This window comes from Somniosus microcephalus, chromosome 11 (genome assembly GCF_052327205.1).
Source record: "Somniosus microcephalus isolate GS21.2 chromosome 11, FLI_Smic_1.0, whole genome shotgun sequence".
Classification (NCBI taxonomy): domain Eukaryota; kingdom Metazoa; phylum Chordata; class Chondrichthyes; order Squaliformes; family Somniosidae; genus Somniosus; species Somniosus microcephalus.
This window is the reverse complement of record NC_140997.1, coordinates 77,244,045-77,264,987: the sequence shown is the minus strand read 5'-3', so window position 1 is coordinate 77,264,987 and position 20,943 is coordinate 77,244,045. Positions and strand designations below refer to the sequence as shown.

The window sequence follows — 20,943 nt, the reverse complement described above, 5'->3', positions numbered from 1 at the left end:
ACTATACTTAGAGCCGGGCTGCACCTCTTCAAGCAAGGCTGCTTGCATTTTTAATTGAACAATTCCGGAAGAGTTTTTTTGCAAGACTGATGAGTCACAGGGCTGGCCCCCCCCCACTTTTCTGATGACTCCATGGAGGTCCTGGTCAAGGAAGTGAGGGGCAGGAAGGAACCGTTCTTTCCCAACACCAGCAAGGGCATCCCCAAGGCTTCAACGAAGCAAGCTTGGGCAGAGCTGGCTAATGGGGTCAGTGCCAGCAGCATCACCCCCAGAACCTGGCTTCAATGCAGCAAGAGGTTCAGTGGCTTCACAGAGCAGCAAGGGTGAGTACAGCTCTTCATCTCTCTCTCAGTAGCACCCGACTGCACTCATCTCACCCCCTCCTCCACCACTCTCAACAACTCCCTCCCCTCCATCACATCATTCATCGTCACACTAAAAAACTTCTTTCTCATTCCCAGCACACTCTTCCTTTCCTCTCTTCACACCAACACCACTCTTTACTCCCATATAGTCCCCGCCACTTATACTGCCTGTGGTTATTGCGACCAGCCATTACCATTAGCCATTTGCCATCCAATACCGTATTAAATGCTCTGGCTATTTGAGCTGCTGAGTCTGCCTGAATCAGCTGCTTACACCTCGTTAAGGATGTGATTACATTGGCTGCCGAATCCCCTGTCATTAGTGTCGAGCTACACTTTGCACTAAAAGCACTGACTGCAGCAGCAACCGTGGCCGGAATGAGGAAAACAATGAGCCTCAACACGAAAATTCATCTTCTAAACAAGATGGAGGAGCTGTTGCGGATGAGCCGGCATGATCTAGAGCAGCACCTCAGTCTAGCTGAGTCCACAGTCGCTGACAGTGCAGATGTGGATTCTTCATCGGAGCAGGACTGCTATGGTGCAAACTCTAAAGTACAGTGCAGTTACATTCTGTACAATTTTTTTATTTATTCATTGATGGGATGTGGGTGTCGCTGGCTAGGCCTGCATTTAGTGCCCATCCCTAATTGCCCTTGAGAAGATGGTGGTGAGCCGCCTTCTTGAACTGCTGCAGTCCATATGGTGTAGGTACACCCACAATGCTGTTGGGAAGGGAGTTCCAGGATTTTGGCCCAGCGACAGTGAAGGAACGGCGATACAGGTCCAAGTCAGGATGGTGCGTGGCTTGGAGGGGAACTTGTAGGTGGTGATGTTCCCATGCATCTGCTGCCCTTGTCCTTCTAAGTGGTAGAGGTCGTGGGTTTGGAAGGTGCTGTTGAAGGAGCTTTGGCGAATTGCTGCAGTGCATCTTGTTGATGGTACACATTGCAGCCACAGTGCGCCGGTGGTGGAAGGAGTGAATGTTGAAGGTGGTGGATGGAGTGCCAATCAAGCGGGCTGCTTTATCCTGAATGGTGTCGAGCTTCTTGAGTGTTGTTGGAGCTGTACTCATCCAGGCAAGTGGAGCGTATTCCATCACACTCCTGACTTGTGCCTTGTAGGTGGTGGAAAGGCTTTGGGGAGTCAGGAGGTGAGACACTCGCCGCAGAATTCCCAGCCTCTGGCCTGCTCTTGTAGCCACAGTATTTATATGGCTGGTCCAGTTCAGTTTCTGATCAATGGTAACCCCCAGGATGTTGATGGTGGGGGATTCAGCGATGGTAATGCCATTGAATGTCAAGGGGAGATGGTTAGAGTCTCACTTGTTGGAGATGGTCATTGCCTGGCACTTGTGTGGTGCGAATGTTACTTGCCACTTGTCAGCCCAAGTCTGAATGTTGTCCAAGTCTTGCTGCATATGGACACGGACTGCGTCAGTATCTGACGAGTCTCGAATGGTGCTGAACAGTGTGCAATCATCAGCGAACATCCCTGTTATGTTCATTAATAAATAGACATTCTTATTATGAACACAGCTAGCTTCTAGCTAGTCATTTATTCAGTACACGTTCTCTAGGTACAGTATCTGTAGAGATGCAGCATGTGTGCAGGCTGCCATCTTGACTGTTGCCTTCTGGGTAGCCTAGTGCCTCATGGGTAATGTAGTCTTAATATATATACAGCTGGGTAGTGTAGTCTTATATATACAGCTCTACGGCTCCACCTAGTGTCCACTATAGAATGACATGTTATTGATCGTTACAATCCCCACTTCTGACCTTATGGAGGGAATGTCATTAATGAAATTACTTTTCTTTGACTTTTTTAAACAAGCATACCCACTGGTATACTTTATTTACTGGTGATTTGGGGGATTTTGAATGTTAGGTTTATCTTTCAGTAGTGCTACTCATTTTACCATCCACCACATACAGTGGGCAAACCACGTTAACAATGAGCGCTGGGGATAGTACTGCCACTTGCACAACCACCAACTACTTCCCTTTCCATTCATCACTTCCCCATCCTCATTCCACCTTGCTTCTTCTCCACCTCACATTGCATCCACTTATATGCATGAGCTCGACACATCTCCGCTTATCCTCTCATAGCCAGTCAGTAACTCTCACCCTCTCTTTCTGCAGAAGAAGACCATCCATAATGTCAGGGAGAAGATCAAGATGGGTGAAGGAGTCCCTAGCATTATAGCCTCTGCACAGACAGAGCACGAAGCCCTGGACAGCCGTGGCCGAGGCAGAGTCATGGGTATCGGGGAAGGAAAGGCTGGCGGCATACCCAAGCAGGGTGCCTGCACTCCTTCAGTCAGCTCAGTAAATATGCAGCAAGCTTATAAGCTTCAACCTGCACTCTCAAGACTGTAACCTGCTAATGCCCCTGCTTCTACCTCCCATACAAACTATTCTCCCTTTCTTCTTTCTTATAGTTTTTTCCTCAACAGCAAAAGGTTCCTGCAGAAGAACAGACCTCCGAGGACAACAGTTCTCCTGAAGTCCAACCCTCTCGGGCACCAGCTCAGACATTGGCACACTGCGTGGGCTCAGTTAGTGAGCTGCAGGGTCTGCACATGGTGAAAAATGCAGCTCTGCTGGGCAGCAGCAGTTCGGGGTGGCAGGGACAGCCCAGGACAGAGCTCGCCGAAGGGTATGGCCCTCTCCCAGTTCTGCTCAGGAGGATAGGGGTGAGGTCTTCAGGTTTCTCAGCAGTGAAAATAGAATGGCTGGCCTCGCACAAGTAATTATACATGGTATTGGAAGACCTGGCAAGCGGTTTCATCGCTGGCAGGGAGTGTGGAGCAGTCCACTTCCAGCATCTGTGGTGTCATCTGTGGAATCATCGCTCTACAGGTTACTCTGGAGAGTGAGGCCACCTCCAGAGACCCTGCAGTTGGGTCCTCACAGCAGGAGTCCATGTTTGCACGCTTTGCAACTTTAGTGAAAGCTCAAACAGCTGCCAGACAGACTCTTGTCTCCACAATGAAGAGATTGGTGGATCGAATCTCTAGGGCCTTTGAAGGGGTCGGTCATCTTCTGAAATCTGCTCTCCTACAGATCAGTGGAAGTGATGAGCCCCAGCCCCATAGGAGTGGCAGTGGTGTGAGGAGAGTGGTATGTGTTGCCCTCTCTCAGGATGTCAGCACACTTGCTCCCTTTCCTCCACCCCGCCCCATCAGCCAATACCCACCAGTGTGCCAGCAAGTCAGTTGACCCAGACTGCCCCAGCAGCAGCTAAGTTGCAGCAGTCTGCAGCCAGGCCCTCATGGGCTCGAGCACCCAGAAATCATCGGCCACAAGCATCTCGAGGGTTCCTACTTGAGGAACTGCAGCCTTCAACCAGCTCTGCTCAGGCCCCTAGTGGAGCACCTCTTGGAATAGTAGAGTTAGTAAACTTCCATTTATGCAAAGCACTATTGGTTGGTCACCTGGGTGTGAAATAAATGGAAGGCATTTTTATAATGTTTAGCATTAAATTAATCACCTTTATTACAATTGGCATTTTGGTCGGCAGTGTGGTTTAATAACAGCTTCTGAGACTGCATTGTCAGAATGTCATTGATATAGTTGATTAAATTGTTTGAATGTTCTTCAATCACGATGAAAGGAGTGGGGAAGAATGTAACAATGTTACGCAGAAGGGCTCTGTCTCGGGGCAGGGCGTGAAAAACTCAGCAAAATCGCTGAGCCATAGCTGATTCCTGACATCTCTGGCTACAAGGCACTGACGTGATGCCTCACTCCTCTGCTGCCTCCTCTCCTTCCTCCTGGTCTTCCTCATTCGATGACAACTGCTGCTGCTGCTCTGCACCCTCCAAATGGAGGCTTCTCTGCTGCTGTGCAATATGCAGCAGACCACGGTGATGTCTGGGGCATATTGCAGGTAGGCCTCTGAGCGGCCCAGATACCTAAACCTCTGCTTGAGCAGTCCTAATGTGTGTTCTACTGTATAAGGATCCTGGTTGTGCCCTGGCTTCAGTTGTATCTGTGATTCTCGGGCGTGGTGGGGTTGCACGGGGCTGTCATCAGCCAGATCTGCAGGGGTATTTATTGTCTTCCAGTAACCAAACTGTCAGGTTTCTCTCAGACTCGAATATTGGGGGATGGTAGACTATAGACCTACATAATGGTGACCTTGCGTTCGGCCACTAGCTGGATATTGTGGTATCCATTTCTGTTGACGAATGTTTCTGGCTTGCCAATCACATCTTGCACATGAGGGAAGTCAACCACCGCTGCAAAGCCACGAGCTCTGTCCTGTTGACTGCTGAAATCAGTAGGGAAGGTGATGTACTGATAGAGAGAGCCTGTGCCCAGCTTAATGCAGCTGTGTTTTGCTGATGCAGCTGAGGGCCCCTGTAGCAACCTGAAAGGATCCAGTAGCAAAGAAAATCAAGGCTGTGGTGACGGAGGGCCACTTGTAGAGCAAGGCCCCGATGGTCCAGCAGGCCCTGTTGCAGAAGGTTGCAGAGGTCTGCGACAGCCTGCCTGGAGAAACGCAGCCTCCTCCTGCACTGCTCCTCATATAGCTCCAAGAAGCTGACTCTTGGCCTGTCGATCTGTGTGCTGGGTATGGCTGCCTGCCCACAGCACTCCTCACCAGGTGTCTTTTCAGAGGTCCAGCTGCTGGTGGTTACTGAGGCTGCTGGTGGTTACTGAGGCTGCTGCTCCTCATCCTTCAAGTCTTGCCTCCTTCAGAAGAAAGAAGCAAGAATGGCTCCCACAATAAGCAGAGGAAGCTGAGTCAAGGGTTTTAAGGCAAAAGTGTGGAAGTAGTAATCTGGAGGCTGGAAATCTGGGCAGCACGGTGGCATAGTGGTTAGCACTGTTGCCTCACAGCGCCAGGGACCCGGGTTCAAATCCGGCCTCGGGTGACTGTCTGTGTGGAGTTTGCACATTCTCCCCGTGTTTGCGTGGGTTTCCTCCGGGTGCTCCGGTTTCCTCCCACAGTCCAAAGATGTACGGGTTAGGTTGATTGGCCATGATAAAAATTGGCTCTTAGTGTTAGGGGGGATTAAATATGTGGGGTTACGGGGATAGGGCTTGGGTGGGATGGCTGCGGTGTAGGGACCGGGTGCTAGGGTTTGGATGATCAGCCATGATCTCGTTGAATGGCGGAGCAGGCTCGAAGGGCCGAATGGCCTACTCCTGCTCCTAGTTTCTATGTTTCTAACCCTCCGGAGCAGGCTCGAGGGGCCAAGTGGCCTATTCCTGCTCCTATTTCTTATGTTTTGACAAACCAGAGAGCAAAAGATCCTGCGGCCCAGTGAGCTGCGGCTGAGAGCCTGTTTTATCCAGTTTCAGGAGCTCTGAGTCACCACTCGCATTGGTCTTGCGGCTGGTTCCGGGAATTGGTGAAGCTTCCCCGATTGCGAGTTAAATCGCGTGGAGACGGTGTCCTGGTATCGGAGCGCCACTTTGAGATTTTAATGAGGCCCCGTTTTACCTGGGGCGCTTGACCCAAAAGCTGATGAGTTAAAATTGCAGGGGGTGGGATGGTGCAGGAAAGCTGTGGAGAGCCCCCCGACACAAGTTTAACCTCCTCCCACCCGCCCGCCATCTACCATCTGGGTTTCATGTGGGTATATTTTTGTCAGTGTGTAAGACAAAAATGAAAAATCTTCTACTGTCAGTAGAAATTAATTTAGTAAACTAGGTCGTCTTTGTCTTTACATAGAATAAGTTTTATTCATACTGGGCACTATTAAACTTATAAACAAACATGCATACACAGAAATGTACACGTACTGCTGCCTCACTATGACACTTTCAATTATAACATAATTCATTGTAATGCTGTGTTGTATATCCCTGAATTTTTCAGATTCCATTTTAATAAAGTTGTCGTTCTTATATTCTAATAAAGGTGAAGTGTATGTAAGTCCCCAAATGCACTGGCATACCTGTACATGAAACGCACACAGATGAACAGGGATATTTGTTAGATTTCCATCAAGCCTAACTAAGAATAACTTGTAACAGCTCCTGACCTAACCACTCATAGGGTAAAGCACATTTTTCCTTTAACAAAACAGATATAAAAATAAATACAAATTGAGTTGACAAACAAATGCAATAAGTATACCCATCACCCACAGTTGAACAGTTAAATTATGCAGTCACTTTGACTCATGCAATGTATTTTATGCTTAAATACAGCTCAAACCTTCATTTGAGGACTCTAGCAGGGGGTAAATGAAATCTCTGTATTTTGCAGAAACAGCAGAACATTCCAGTTTGGGCTCAGCATGACGTTTAAGACTACATATTCTGTTTTATGTTCAGGAGGTGGATCCCATATAGAGTAGGACGAGCATGTTTGTCAGTAGCATATTAGATTACAGTGACCTGTTTTGCTGTTCACTTGGAATAGTTTGAATATGCCTATTATGTCAAACAGTAATAAACAAAATACTGGTATGTCTTTCATCAGCTTGTAAATAGAAATACAAAATATGTAGAAGAAGCAGGTGCCTGATCAATGGGGACAATATTTACAGGCAACACAGAATTATTTGGTGAGAAATACAAAAGGGTCCTAAACTAACAATATTCTTTTGTTTATCTGTCCTTTTCTGTTGAGATGTTGGAAAGCTTTATTGTGTCGATAAAGCATAAGACAGTAGACAGCTGGTCTATTGTTGTCCTCATGCATGTATAGATTTAATGGGCTATTAAACAAACTATTCTGCAGAAAGAAGTGTGGTCTAGAATATCCAATAAAGCAGACATAATATAATCTAGGGCAATTCATAGCAGCTCCCCTCATGAAGAGATTGCTGCAAAATTGCCTTGGTGGAGAAACACTTGTGTACACTAATACAGGTCTGTGGGCTTCATGGTTTTTCAAACCAATTTCTTTTTCTTCGCTGTTTCTTCCTTAATTCTCTAATCTCTTTTGTAGCAGGTTAACTTGAAGCCCCTTAGATATCTTGCACATTTGACTAGCTGGATTAGATCTCATATAGCCCTTGAACAACTAATGGGGAGTGGGGGGGCCTGGGGCGGGTACAGTGCGCACGAGCCCCAAAGTGGGTGGCACACCTGGGGTAGTCCGGGGATGTGGAGACCCAGCAGGCCTCATTACCATAAGTTTCATTGGAGGCCCGCCCAAACCCAGCGAGATGCACTACCTGGCCAGTGGGTGGGAGCGGAAGATCACAAGCATGAGGCCGCAGCCAGGGACCCATGGGATCAGACCCCAGCAGTCAGTTAAGTGGTAAGAGTGGGGGGTGGGGGTGAGGGTGGGGGGGGGAATGGGTACGGTGGAGGGGGGAAGCCCGGGGTAAGCAAAGGCCCGAGGTTTCCTTGAGGCCTAAAGGATCACTCCTGCATCTCCCGGCCCACGATCCAACTCCCGACAGGTTTGCCTGACACAGAAGCCGTCCCTGAGTCCGGCATCAGACTAAAATAGCAGCTCCGATCTTTGTGACGTCATTAGGCCCCAATTTAAGGAGGATCCCGCCAGCTTAGGATGGGTGTCCTGCTCGCCTGCTCGAAAGAGCAGGTTAATATTCGGATCTGCCAAGAAGGCAGCGGGATCAGAGAGGGTATGTGGCTCCGTCCGTCCCCACCCTTTTAACTGCACCCCGCCACCCCCCCCCCACCCCCCCCCTTGCTGGCTTGGTATCCGCCAGAGGAGGGGAGTTAAAATCAGGGCACTGGTATTTCAGACACTTTTCATTATTATAAATATATTCTAAGGAGTTGCTTTCTGTACTTGGCGATTGGATCTGAACTGGTTCCAACGGCTAATGAAATTAATACCTCTCTTATTTCAAAAGCAAAATAAATTTCAAAGTTGTATAAATTGCTAAGTATCTAACCCTATTGTTTTTATCCCAACAATTGTGAGGTCTAGAGGATCATTTCTGCATCTCCTGGCCCACGATCCCTACCCATCCCCCAAGTTTGTTTAATTGATCATTTTATTTCTGGATCCCAAATTTTGCCACGTTTTAGCTCCACTTGTGAATTGCTACTCTGTGTGGCCCACACTGAATGTGGCTAATAGTAGACTATCTCAAATGCCTGGGAGTAGGCAATAAAATAACAGATGAATGCACTATTAATTGAGTATTGGACCACACCATAGTCGTTGGCCACTTATTACTGGAGAGGCCTCTGGCTGTATTCAGATAATTTTAAGCATGTTTTTCTCTGTGACCAGCTACTAAAGTCAGCATTTCCCTTCACATCATCCCAAAGGAAAAAAAGCATTTGAGGAAAAAAACCTAATTACCTGTAACATAACTGGACACTAGCTGGGACTAGTTGTGAAGTAGGAATCAGAAAAGTTGGGTTATAAATGACAGACATTCAGTGCATATGAATTCTAAAACAATTTCCACACATTAATACTTGATGTTATAGAAATTCTCACTAACTTCATTATCTTAACGGCCTGTATAGATATTAATAACCATTAACAATGGGAAAGAAGATTAAACCTGGTGAGCATCGTCCGATCTTCAAGTGGAAATTATTTTGCTATCACAAGTTATAGATTTAATGCTGGAGCAGCAAGTACATTTTCTAAATGTGGAATTAAAAATACAGTAATCCTAAAATAATGTAATTGAATTTTAATTGTGTGTTGAATATAAAAAGGTGTATGATAAATACATTAAATTTTTTACTGGGATTAATTTAGAGCATTTTAGATGACAATTAATTTGAAGGAAATACATTTCCTTTACCTGTCGGTGTTGACTTTACCGTGTGTGTGAATAAAAATGATGTCATAGATTTTAACTAGTTAACCTCACACCATAGCTTTACTTCAATTCAAAAAATAAACTTTTGCTAAATTCCCTGGCTATTCTAAATGTTTGGGTGTAGTTATCAATGCTAATTAAAATAGCTCAGTATCTTTTACTCCGATTGTTAAATGAAAACTTTTCAAAGTTAGTAACTAATGGTGTCTTCCTTCAGGTTCTACACTTAGTTGCTGCTAAACTTTTCAATTAATTCCTCTGTATGTTGATGAAACTGTATGCAGCTCTACAGATATTCAAATAATGGATTTAAAAATATATATATTTTACTTTAAATGTGTAAGGAATAAATGACAGAAGACCATTATTTTGTAGCTTTTAGTTCTGGTAGATTTTATTGGTATATGTAGCAAGTGGCAAGGTTGTCTGCTTGGGGTGGATAAAGCAGACAATGCAACCATCATGGAGGATGTTTAATGCCATTTTATTGTACAACAGGGACATGTTAAGGTCATTTTAAGGTTGAAAATTATAAAATCAAAGGTCCTACTTAAACTTATAGTTTGTGCCTTACCTTTACATTCTTATTTTTAAGTAATCTGAAGGATTTCCATATAGATATTAAAGGCTGGGCCATATTCTTGAAGCAATTCATCACAGTGTAAAATTTTGATTATGAATGAGAATTTGGTTAAACAGACATGTTTACATAGGAGTGTAGGAGTATCAGAATGTTAAATACTTTTAATGTAATGGTAATAAATAAATATTTATATATTCTAATGAAGTTCACTGTCCAAGTTCTATACATGGCTGTGATTCCTGGTTGACTGATCCCACACTTATACCTCTTGCAATATTCGCCCAGTTCTTTGATTGATGATTCCATGCCCTATAATGATGGTCCTTAAAAAAGAACAAAAACTCCTGAGAAACCTTTGGAAATAATACTCAAGTCTCCAAAACGGAATCTTGTGAAATATAGCAATTTCTGTCCCGGTCTGCTCATTTTTATTAATTATCCTGCAGCAATGGCAGTTCTGTAAAATGGTAATGCAGCCTTATTCCCCGATTACCCAGGGCGCAGGCCATTCCTTAGCTACAAGTCAATTCTGAATGAGCCTTGCTATGTTGTTGACAACTGAATCAGATAAAATATGTTGAAAAACCACTGTGAAATTATTCTTTGCATCAGCCAAAATCCCTCCATGAAGGTCCTTCTGTAATTTGAGTAAATGAATATTGTTTAATCAAAGGATCAAGAAATGTTCACAGATAACATTCACCATTCTCCTGTTATTGAATCTTTTTCTGTCTTATAGTTATTGTAACAAAGCATAGAAATACTGGCCTGTTTAGCACTTCAGTAAGCTGTAAGAACAGCAGTTCAGATCCTTTTTTTTTTAATTAGTTCAATTCTAAACTGGTTAATTTTAGCTTTGGATAATTGGTACAGATTTTACCCCGAAATCTAAATGTCATCAAGAGGCATTAAGTACTCTGGCACTCAATAAAGTAAACCGAAGTCAAATATGCCAAGTAAGAACAAGTGACGTAGATCCCAAGAGGACTGAATTTAGAAAAAAGGAAAATAAGTGCTTTGCCACCTGATATTTGCCATGTGCAGGATCCTCCAGAGACAGCAGAGAGAAGAGTCCGAGCTACGCATCTAAAGTTAGAAGTGCTGTCAGTGCAAGGGGGCAGCAAACAGTCGCTGTGGGCATTTCTGTGGCAAGTGATCAAAATGCAGTGATATGCAAAAAATCAATTCCAACCAACCTTTAAAGACAGCTGAGATGTAACGTTAAATAATTGGCAATCACATCAAATCTTGCCTGTAATTAGTTATCTAGATAAGTAATTAAATAGCAATATCTTATTACTAGGATCAAATGTCATGTTCTCGTTCTTCAGGTGTTATCGGGCAAATTGCTACTTTTCAGGGAGTTGTGTGTGATTTACCCTTTCTGGATACATTTCCTTCCATGGCGGCCTGTACATTTGTAAATCCAAAGGTAGCAATGGACTTGAAAGCAGAGTGTCTGGAGTTCAGGTCACTCGTTAGTTTCTATTTTAAAAAATCAGTACGGAGTAGTTAGCTGCTCATGTGATTGAACCAGTCCAGAAATACCATCTTCCTTTTTGGTTCTCCTAGCTTTGCAGCTGCTGTTTGTCTCTATCTGGAACGCTTCGAGGAATTTTTACCATTAGCACTTGCTGACCCAAAGATTTTCTGCTTGCTTCTCTAACTCATAAGCTTGTAGTAACTAACTCTGATCCGGCTCTGTGGTTTGGGAGGACCCGGTGCACAAACATATGTTTTTTTCCCCCTCCCTCACTTGTGTTAACCTTCACTTGTTGTATCTAGTGTGAGTGCCAGAAAAAGGTTGTGATACAATGCTGTCAGCGAAAGGAGTGCTGCTGTATCCCTACGGATTTTCCATGATTCTGCCGACAGCCCAATACTTCACTGGAGTTGTTCAGGTAATGCAAGGCCGCTTCCAACAAGAAACTTAACGTCAGTGCACTTAGAGTAATAATTGGAATTTTTATGGTTGAGAAGGCAAACACTTTTAATACAGGCAAAACCCCTCATGTAGTCAATGGAAGACAGTGGGAAATCAAAAAGATGGATCACCCTAATCTATGTATTGACATCTCTCATGGCTGAATAAATGGTGTAGTTGAGCTATATTCGCTGGTATTGATCTGTCTGCTGCTTAACATTCATGCCTTCACTTCTTGAGGTTGACCACAGGGCAGGGGATTTGCCATCCATCCCCAGCTTACAAAGGGACTCAGCAGTCCCATAGCAGAACAGTAGGCAAAGTAACTTATCATGATATGGCTTAGAGTTAAGTGCTGTAGTGTAGGGAATAAGAGAAACATTGAAAAATCCATAGCAGCTCTTATGGGGACTTTTGACAGTAACAGAATTGTGTTTTAAAGGTTATTTGGAATTCAAAAACTATATGGCATCTTGGTTGTACTGTTTTATAGATCACTTTGACTTATCAATAAGGTATAGTTCCTACTTTGTATTGCAAGGAGACATTTCTTTCATAAGGCAAGATTATTGTGTGATTTAGTGATTGCCCAGAGTCTGGTTTGTGACAATATTTTAAAATGGAAGTGGAATTGAAATAATGTTTGGGGTATTAGCACAGACATGTGCTTACCCCTACCTTCAACAGCATTAGTTCTTGGTCCAGCATTCCAATGAATATTTACGTCAACAAAAGGAGGGCTGTTCATACTTAACTTAATCCAATTCTGAAATGCATAACAAGGAACATTACCTGCTACTATTAATCTGTGCCTCTTAATGGCTATTAATTGATTAAATTCAAATTAGCATTTGCTTTGGAATGGGTCAACAATATTGCAAATAATATAATTATTTACAGGAAAAATAAACCACCTCCACATACCTTTGGTTCACTTGAACATGCAATATCTGCTAATAAATGACTACAAATGAAGACAAAGCAGTTACTTATAGAGCATGTAAAACAGTCGTGTCAGTAGCATACAAGATGGGTTTTTTTTACATTGAAATAGCCAGTGTCTGTCTAATACAGATCCAAACCAGAGTCTTTTCTATTTTGTATTGCAAGAGACATTTCTTTTCATAAAATTTCTATTTACTTGTGCTGATGCGGTGGTACTTCTGATCAGCTCAACAGTAGGATTCTGCATTTTAATCCATTTCTTTTGACCACGGAGAAATCCACCTAATTTAGAATGGCTGGAGTGCTTGATATTCCAATGCTGTTCACCATCTCCTTCATTTAAATCTTTACTTGATGTAAGACAGAGGTGTATAAAGCAAAAATGTATTGATCAATGGAAAGCTATTATTAATATTGAAAGCTAGGCGCATTTCCTGGCACCAGTCAGTAGAAGCTGCTTTACATGCCGGAGGGAACATTAACAAAGTTTTTAACGTGTTCCACATCTATTCCAATTTTGTGGTGAAGGTCACATGCTTGTGTCTAACCAGTCTGCTGCCATTCCAGTCAGTAAATGATTGCACCAAATCACACCTTCTGAGCTATGCTGATTGACGCTGAAATTGCTTTTGAAAGTTCTCATAAGTTCCTTTTATAGATTAAGTGCCGGGGTACGAAAAATAACTCTGCACCGCTGAATCTGGTGAATGTAATCAGGTTTAATGGACTTGGGAGCTTGTTGGGAATTAAATAACTATTGATTTGTTGGAATGTTACTGGCATTACAAGATGCCAGTATACGGACATTATCCAACAGACTGAATTGATGTAGCGGCTTTTACATTTCAGGAGCCTTGGCTTAACCCAGTGGCAACACTATTTTGGTTGGCTGCTATGAATTATTCAAACATATTTTGGAAATGCTGATGAACAAACTAGAAAATACATCCATTATGGAAAACAGCACCTGAGTGATTATAAATATATATATCTATCAAATCATAAGTAGAAATTAAAGTTTAAGATTTTTAAATTATAGCTACATGGTAAAAATTAGTAAGGAGATGTCAAAATCTCAATGGGCCTTAATTTATCAGAGACATTATCCCCTTTATCAACCTACACTACACCTATAGTTTAAACTTCAAAATAAAACTGACAGATTCTGAGCATTCCAATCTATCTTTTCTAATCAGTCTGTAATATAGATTTGGAGCTTTGAAACTTGAGATTGGTCAGAAGCCAATTCTTCATGCTGTTTTATTCAGCAAATCCCTCACTGGTCAGTATCTTGGGTCTACTGAGTGGATGGCTGGTGGTGAACTCTCCACTAGCTATGAATTTGAACCCACAGCTGAGAACTCAATCCCACGATTACCTCAACTTTATTGCACAGATTTGAAGTTTTAAAACTATAAAATATTGGTATGGCGGAGCGTTCTTCAAGCCCCAACTTTTCAATAGTTTGGGCCTTTACCTAAAGCAGATAGTTATGGTTACAATTCTGCAGATTGTCTTTCCTTTTTCACAAGACATCATTCTGATAGAAACATATTGAGCTGTTTGACAGTTTAAAAAAAAAAAAACCGTCTTGCATATTAATGCCAATTGTTGTTTCACAATGTTGGCCACGAAATTTGGCTCCGCAGCAGCCGTTTTCGCGGTGTTTTGGTTGCAGATTTGTGTCCAAAATGGCGTCCGAGCAGCCTGCGCACTCTTCTGGTGTGGGTCACACCGGACACCATTTTGGTGAGGCGTCGGCGTCTGCGCAGGGAGCGTGCGGTGGAAGTATGCAGAGTGCGCAGATCATGATGTCAATCAACGTGCAATGCTGATTTGATGCCAGCCCTGCCATTTTCGCCTCGACGCTGGAGCTAATGCCCTCTCTGAACCTCGCACAGCTGAACATTCAGCAGCAGGAAGGACTGCCCACCAGCAATATTTAAAGAGATCATCACCTACTTAGATTAGTTGCTGATTGATTTCTACTGGCTGTTGCTGAGTTTGTGGAAGTTTTTGGTGCTTTCTAGAGTTCTTTAAAGATGCCTAAAGTCTACAAGGAGTGGTGTGACACATGCTCAAGGATGAGGTACTGACTTGCAAGGAGTCTGCTCAGACCAGTTGCTCCTAGACATGGGTGCAGCATGACACGGAGAATGAGCAGAGATGACACAGCTGCTGGAGGAGGAGGAGGAGGAAGGAGAGACGGACTCTCAGCAGGAGGCCATATCTACCCATAGTCTTCAGAGGAATTCTCCTACCTCAATTTCAGTGAGGAACAGTGTGTTCGACGTCTCCGTTTCACTAAGGAGGTGCTCACTGAAATGTGCCACCAGTTGAAGGCAGAACTGCAGCCTCAGAGCAGGTCGAGGACCACATATCCAATGGCTGTCAAGGTGACCGTGACTATGAGCTTTTATGTGTCGGGTTCCTTCCAGGCTGGAGCAGGCGATATTTGCAAGATCTCCCAGTTTGCCATCCACTCCTACATTAGGGAGGTCACTGAAACACTGTATGCAAAGAGAGCTGAATACATTTCATTCTCTCTTGCTAGAGAGAAGCAGGCGGAGCGAGCACACTGCTTCGGGAGGATTGCAGGCTTCCTCATGGTGCAGGGTGCCATTGACTGCACACACGTCGCTTTGTCAATTCGGAGATGTACTGCAACCAGAAGTGATTCCACTCCCTCGATGTCCAGCTGGTGTGCGACCATACTCAGCACATCCTGCAGGTCAATGCTCGGTATGCTGGCAGCTGCCAAGATGCCTTCATTCTGCGGCAGTCTGTTGTGCCAGCTGCAGTTGAGCCACCACGACAAACCAGAGGATGGCTACTGGGCTGACCACCTGGCTCATGACTCTGGTGCGCAACCCAAGCACACCTGGCCAGCACACATATAATGAAAGCCATTCTGCCACACAGAATGTGATCAAGCAGGTCATTGGCATGCTCAAACAATGCTTCTGCTGCCTGGACAGCTCTGGAGGAGCCTTGCAGCACTCGCCAGAGTGCGTTTCAAGATTTGTCGTGGTCTGCTGCATGCTCCACAGCCTCGCCATCATGAGGGCACAGCCCGTGCCACCAGGCATACAGCAACCAGCTGAGGAGGAGGCAAGGGTGTCACAGCAATCTTACTGCAGTCAGATGAGTCAGCCACAGACAGCACCTTTCTGCCCGGGCGGTCAGTGATCGATTCATCTGATTGTGGTACCTGTGAACGCAACCCCAATTTCCCATTCACGAATAGTCCCACACCTTCCCTTCCCTCTGTTACTGACCATCACAGTGTCCTCTTGGCCACGATGCTACAATAAAAGCCACCACAAAACAAACCTTCCAGACCAAATTTCTAAATCAAGACATTCCAATATTTAATTCAAAAGTCAACTAATCACCCTTGTGCATTCTCTTAGTGCCTGTCTTCTGCGTGCCTTTGCCTGTCTTCTGTGTGCCTTTGCCTGTCCTAGTGCTCCTACGCAGTACTACCCCAGTGGCTGGTGGAAGACTGCTGACTTTCAGTGGGGGAGACTGCCTTGCAGGACGACCTCGAGCAGCTCTGTGTCTAGTAAGTCCGGCTTTGGACTACACCATCTTGGTATGAGCAGAAGCAGTCTGGGCAGCAGCAAGTTCACTGGCAGAGTGGCAGTGGTGGGAGGACGAGTGCTGTCATCCTGAGAGAGGACAGCAGGTTCGCCCTCCACGGAGCCACTGCCACTCCCCCAGGGCGGCGCCTCAGCAATCCTAGTAATCTGTTGGAGCACAGATGGCTGGATTGCTGTGACACCCTACAAGCCCCTTTCAATATGGTTAACCCAGCCACGATGGCAGCAAACTGATCCTGCATGACTCCAGTCTGAGCTTCCACTGCAGCACTCAGACTTTGGGTGGTTTCTGCTTGTGCTGCATCAGATGCTGCATGATGGCTAGGTCCACAAATGTGCTAATGGATTTGCCCACCCGTTCCAAGCTGGAAATCATGGGCTCCAAGCTCTGCGCAAAGCCCTGTCCAAGGTTGGTGCTGGACTCATCCATGCTCCTTGGCATTGCACTCAGGCTTTCTGGCAGGCCTGCTAATGCATCAAGCATTTCAGTATACATAGCCATCAGCCACCTCCTGTAGGACGCCCCATCAAAGTCCTCATCTGAGTCCTCTGCAGCAGTACTCTTGTGCGACCTCGTCCTCTGGGGAGCTGGCACCTGTGCAACCCTTTCCCCCTGCCCTGGCTCCAGACCACTCATGCCCAGTGACTCACCATGTGCAGATCCCGCCTGTAAGCTACCCTCTAAACTCCGCGCAGCGCCAGTATCTGAGCTGGTGGCTGCAAGTGTGAGATCGAGTGACTGTGTTTCTTCTTCTTCATCACTCTCTTCTCCCTCTTCCACCACTGCCTGCCCAGATTGGAGTTCTTGGGTATCTGAAAGGAGAAGTGCACAAGGGTAGGGTTGTGGTGAGAGAAGGGTGGTAAAAGCAAGAGGCGCATGCTAACACCATCTGCAGCTTGTAAATCCGAAGAGATTGTGGGATGAGGGGGAAGTGGGATGTGGGAAGGAGAATTATGCATCAGCAAACCATCATCTTCAATGGTTTCAGCCCCGTTGCCGACCATGACTGCGACCACGGCCGTTCCAATAATGGCGAGCACCATCTACTCGATCAGGGAAAGGATAGGCAGACGTGCCTGTCCCCCTTCTGGTTAGCTGCTGCTGCTCATGGTTGTGTGCCAACTTGTCCTGCAGGAGAGGGGGAAGTGTGTCAGTCAGTGCAATCAGGTGTGCCTTTCATGGTTGAATAGCTGGCTGTGTGTGCAAGCTGTGCGATGTAGGTGTGAGGCTTGCAGAAGTGGTAAGTGTGTGAGGGTCTGGTGGAGCACATGAATGTGAGGTATGAGTCATGATTGATGGAGATTGTTGGTAGGTGAGTGATGGTGTGGTGCATTGAGCAGTGTGTGAGGCTCGTGGTGCAGTTGGTGGGATATGGCATTTGAAGATGCATTCACTGACCTTCACCACTCGTGAGGTCATTGAACTTCTTTTGGCATTGTATTCAGGTCCTCGGGGCAACACTGCTGGCATTGACCTCCCACCGCTATCTGCCTTTGCAGTGTGTCTGTCTGGAGGGCCTCTCCTGCGGATACAGGACCTGTTTCCTCCTTTCCACCTCCTGCACTAAAGCTTCCAGTGCTGCATTGGAGATCCTTGGAGCCCTCTCTGTAGCATGTTGTGCCATTTCTATGTGTTTCCCAGGTGAAACTCCCTTCTGCAATGACCTCCAGCACCTGCTCTCGTCAAACTACATCTCCCCTTAAGATGTGAAGGCTAGCTTTAATTGGTGCTAGCCTTGCACAAACTTGAGGCCCCCCTGCTGATCGTGCAGCCGCTCGGCAGCGCGCTTCGCACTGGGCTGCACGCAACAATTGCGTGCAGCCTACATCGGAAGAAACGGGCGAGGGTTGATCATGCATCACGATCCCCGCACCCATTTTCTGGCCTTATCCAATTTTAAGCTGTTAGCTCTTTTTTTTCCCAAAAGCATGCTTTTGATAGCTCATGAGATGCATTTTGGAAGGAAGAACGGGGAAAGGCAATATAAACGAAATGGTTTAATTTTAAATGGGGTGCTGGAGCAGCGAGACCTGGAGGTGTGCGTACACAAATCTTTGACGGTGACAGGACAAGTTGAGAAGGCTGTTAAAGAAGCAAACGGGATTCTTGGCTTCTTTAATAGAGGCATAGGGCTGGACTTTCATTGAGGGGGCGGGTAGGAGGCGGGACTACAACTTTCGGGGTTGTAGTCCTGCCTCCATCGAGTTCTAGCCAACCCATGCGATTTTGACTTGATTGACCTTGTTGAGCCCACCCAGTGGGCTCAGCAGGCCAACTAAGGGCCACCCGGCAACAGGTGACATCACAGATTGATATTTCATCTGTCAAGACCTTTTGACAGATGAAATATCAGCATTTGACAGCTGTTTGAAGCTGTCAAACACTGACAATCTGTACTCTATGTTAATTCCTTCCTCTCAGGATGATTTAGAGATCTCTCCAGAACAGAAAGCTGAATGCTGCAATTTTTGACAGATCGCGGCCATTCTGCTTTCTGTGCCGGTGAGATGAGGGACTCCCGAGACCTGAAGGAAGGAAGGCTGTAAAGGTAAGTAAATGTATGTAAAACTTCTTTAAACACTTTACACACACCAAACACACTTACCTCTGCACTCATGCACCCATCACTCACCTGAACACCGGACATCTCGACCCCTCCAAGCCCTTCAGCCCGACGGCCCACCTCGCTAACTTGGCGTGGTTTGGAGCTGTTGGGAATCCCACACTTCAAGAATGAAAATAGGGATTAGGCTAAAAGCTGCCTGTAACTACCTGTTAACAGGCAGTTAATTGGCACTAATCCCCTTCCCACCTCGGGGAGGCGGGTCCCAGTGCGGGTCAAGTACCCGCCTCCTTTGAAACTGGCTTGGGGGCGGGATGGGTTCGTGCCCCCCGATTTTGGGATTTTAACCCCCCACACGCCTCCAATCCCACCTCCACGGCCCAATGAAAATCCTGCCCATAGAATACAAAAGCAAGGAAGTTTTATGCTAAACCTTTAAGTCACTTGTTAGGCCTCCGCTGGAGATTTCGCAATTTATAGTACAGATTTATAGTACAGATGTCATGTTATGATAACTATCTTAATCCATTTGCAAGGTTTTTCAGTCCGAGATTGTATTCTCTCTTTCAGATCTGGAAACAAAGCTTAAAAGATAATGGGAAATACTGCAAAAAACTAGGTTGTAAGTGAGTGTCAGTCCATCTCTATTGTAAAACGGGCTGCGTGTTGGTCCCCCACTAGAAAATCAAGAGAAAGTATATAAAAGTCTATCCGTGGTATCTTTTTACTTAATCAATGTGATATATTTGAAATACTCCAGTTTTGGCAGTTACAAGTAATGGTGGTGTTGGTGGGGGAGGGTAGGAATGTGTGCTTAAAATTTAAATCTCAGAGCATCAATCAACCTTGTTAAGTAGCCAGTACTGGTACTGAATACAGTTCTCTGTTTTTCACTCGTCGGAGGGGGGGGTTAAAAAGTGCAATAAACATGACCTCAACCCATCGCGCACGCGCCCACTGCCTTTTTTACGGTAGCGGAAATTTGAAATTCACTGTTGCTGCACGGGTTTCCTAGGGGTTGGTGAAACTGAGGCAGGAGCAAGGTTTGTGGATGTTTTAGCACTCCTTGTGGGCCAGGGGGAGTGGGTCCCACAAGGAAGCCTTCGGACTCCACTAGCCCCGGTTCGCCAGTCTCTCCCCAGCCCCAATCTCTGGCCTCATTCCCGCCCCCGTCCCGATCTCTGGTGTCCCCCAGCCCTCCCAATTGGCAATCTCACCTCCCTATTGGTAATCTAACCCCCCTCCACAACCCACCTCCCACCTCCCCCCAATTGCCAGGGATTGTTCGCAAGGGTCCCAGACTTCAGCCTCCTGCTAATGGTGTTTCCTTCCTTGCCAGGCTGTCTATTTGGCCGCCTGCTGGACGGGAGATTGACCTTCAAAATGTTAGAGGTCCTACCGTTAAAATCGACAGGAGCTCTGCGTCCCTGGCCTTGCTGGGTGCTTTGACTGTTTATGGCCTTCCTTGCACCCTCCCCGCCTCTATCTAAAGATCGGGGCCATAATTTCTCCGGCGTCTGCTGTTTCTTCCCCATTTCCCTCAGGAACCTTTTGTAAACATTGAAGTGAACTATTTGTTAAGCGCCCTGGCCAAATTGGGGCCATTGACGACTGAATTGAGAATGTTTGACTCATTTCATGTAAGGTCCATTGATGGCTATCAGAAACAAGAGGCTTGTTTGACATTTTTAAATTGGGGCGTTGCTGTATAAGGTCTTGTTCTGCATATGCGCTTGCACACACATATATATATATTCTTTCAGAAGACATAGCCGATATGGCTTAACCTTACTGCGAGGATATAAATATAAGGAAAGGATGAACAGGCTGGGCCTCTTTTTAAAAAAAAAAAAAAAATAAGGCTGAGGGGTGACCTAATAGAGGTCTTTAAAATTATGAAAGGTTTTGATAGAGTGGATACAGAGAGAATGTTTCCACTTGTGGGGAAGAGTATAACTAGAGGCCATCAATATAAGATAGTCACCAAGAAATCCAATAAGAAATTCAGAAGAAACTTCTTTACCCAGAGAGTGGTGCGAATGTGGAACTCGCTACCACAGGGAGTGGTTGAAGCGAATAGTATAGGTACAATTAAGGGGAGGCTAGACAAGCATATGAGGGAAAAGGGAATAGAGGGTTATACTGATCGATTTAGATGAGGAAAGACTGGAGGAGGCTCGAGTGGAGCATAAACACCGGCATGGACTGGTTGGGCCGAATGGCCTGTTT

At 45.5% G+C, this 20,943-nt stretch overlaps 1 protein-coding gene and 1 pseudogene across 8 annotated transcripts in view; both read left to right on the top strand.

The window, feature by feature from the left end:
* The window catches only part of rbfox1 (RNA binding fox-1 homolog 1), a 1,299,090-nt gene that overhangs the window by 346,067 nt on the left and 932,080 nt on the right, over window positions 1–20,943 (top strand). The window contains exon 1 of one of the 8 annotated variants that reach the window (XM_086000898.1): window positions 7,137–7,204. The exons of 4 other annotated variants lie outside the window; for them this stretch is intronic. Coding sequence is in view for 3 of the 4 variants with exons in the window: in XM_086000893.1 (XP_085857019.1) it covers window positions 11,494–11,580 (87 nt within the window). In the remaining variant the exon portion in view is untranslated. Of the gene's footprint in view, window positions 1–7,136; window positions 7,205–10,531; window positions 11,581–20,943 lie in introns of those variants that run through there. 3 more of the 8 variants (XM_086000893.1, XM_086000901.1, XM_086000897.1) reach the window with 3 other exon arrangements.
* Window positions 744–3,822, top strand: LOC147110681 (uncharacterized; annotated as a pseudogene).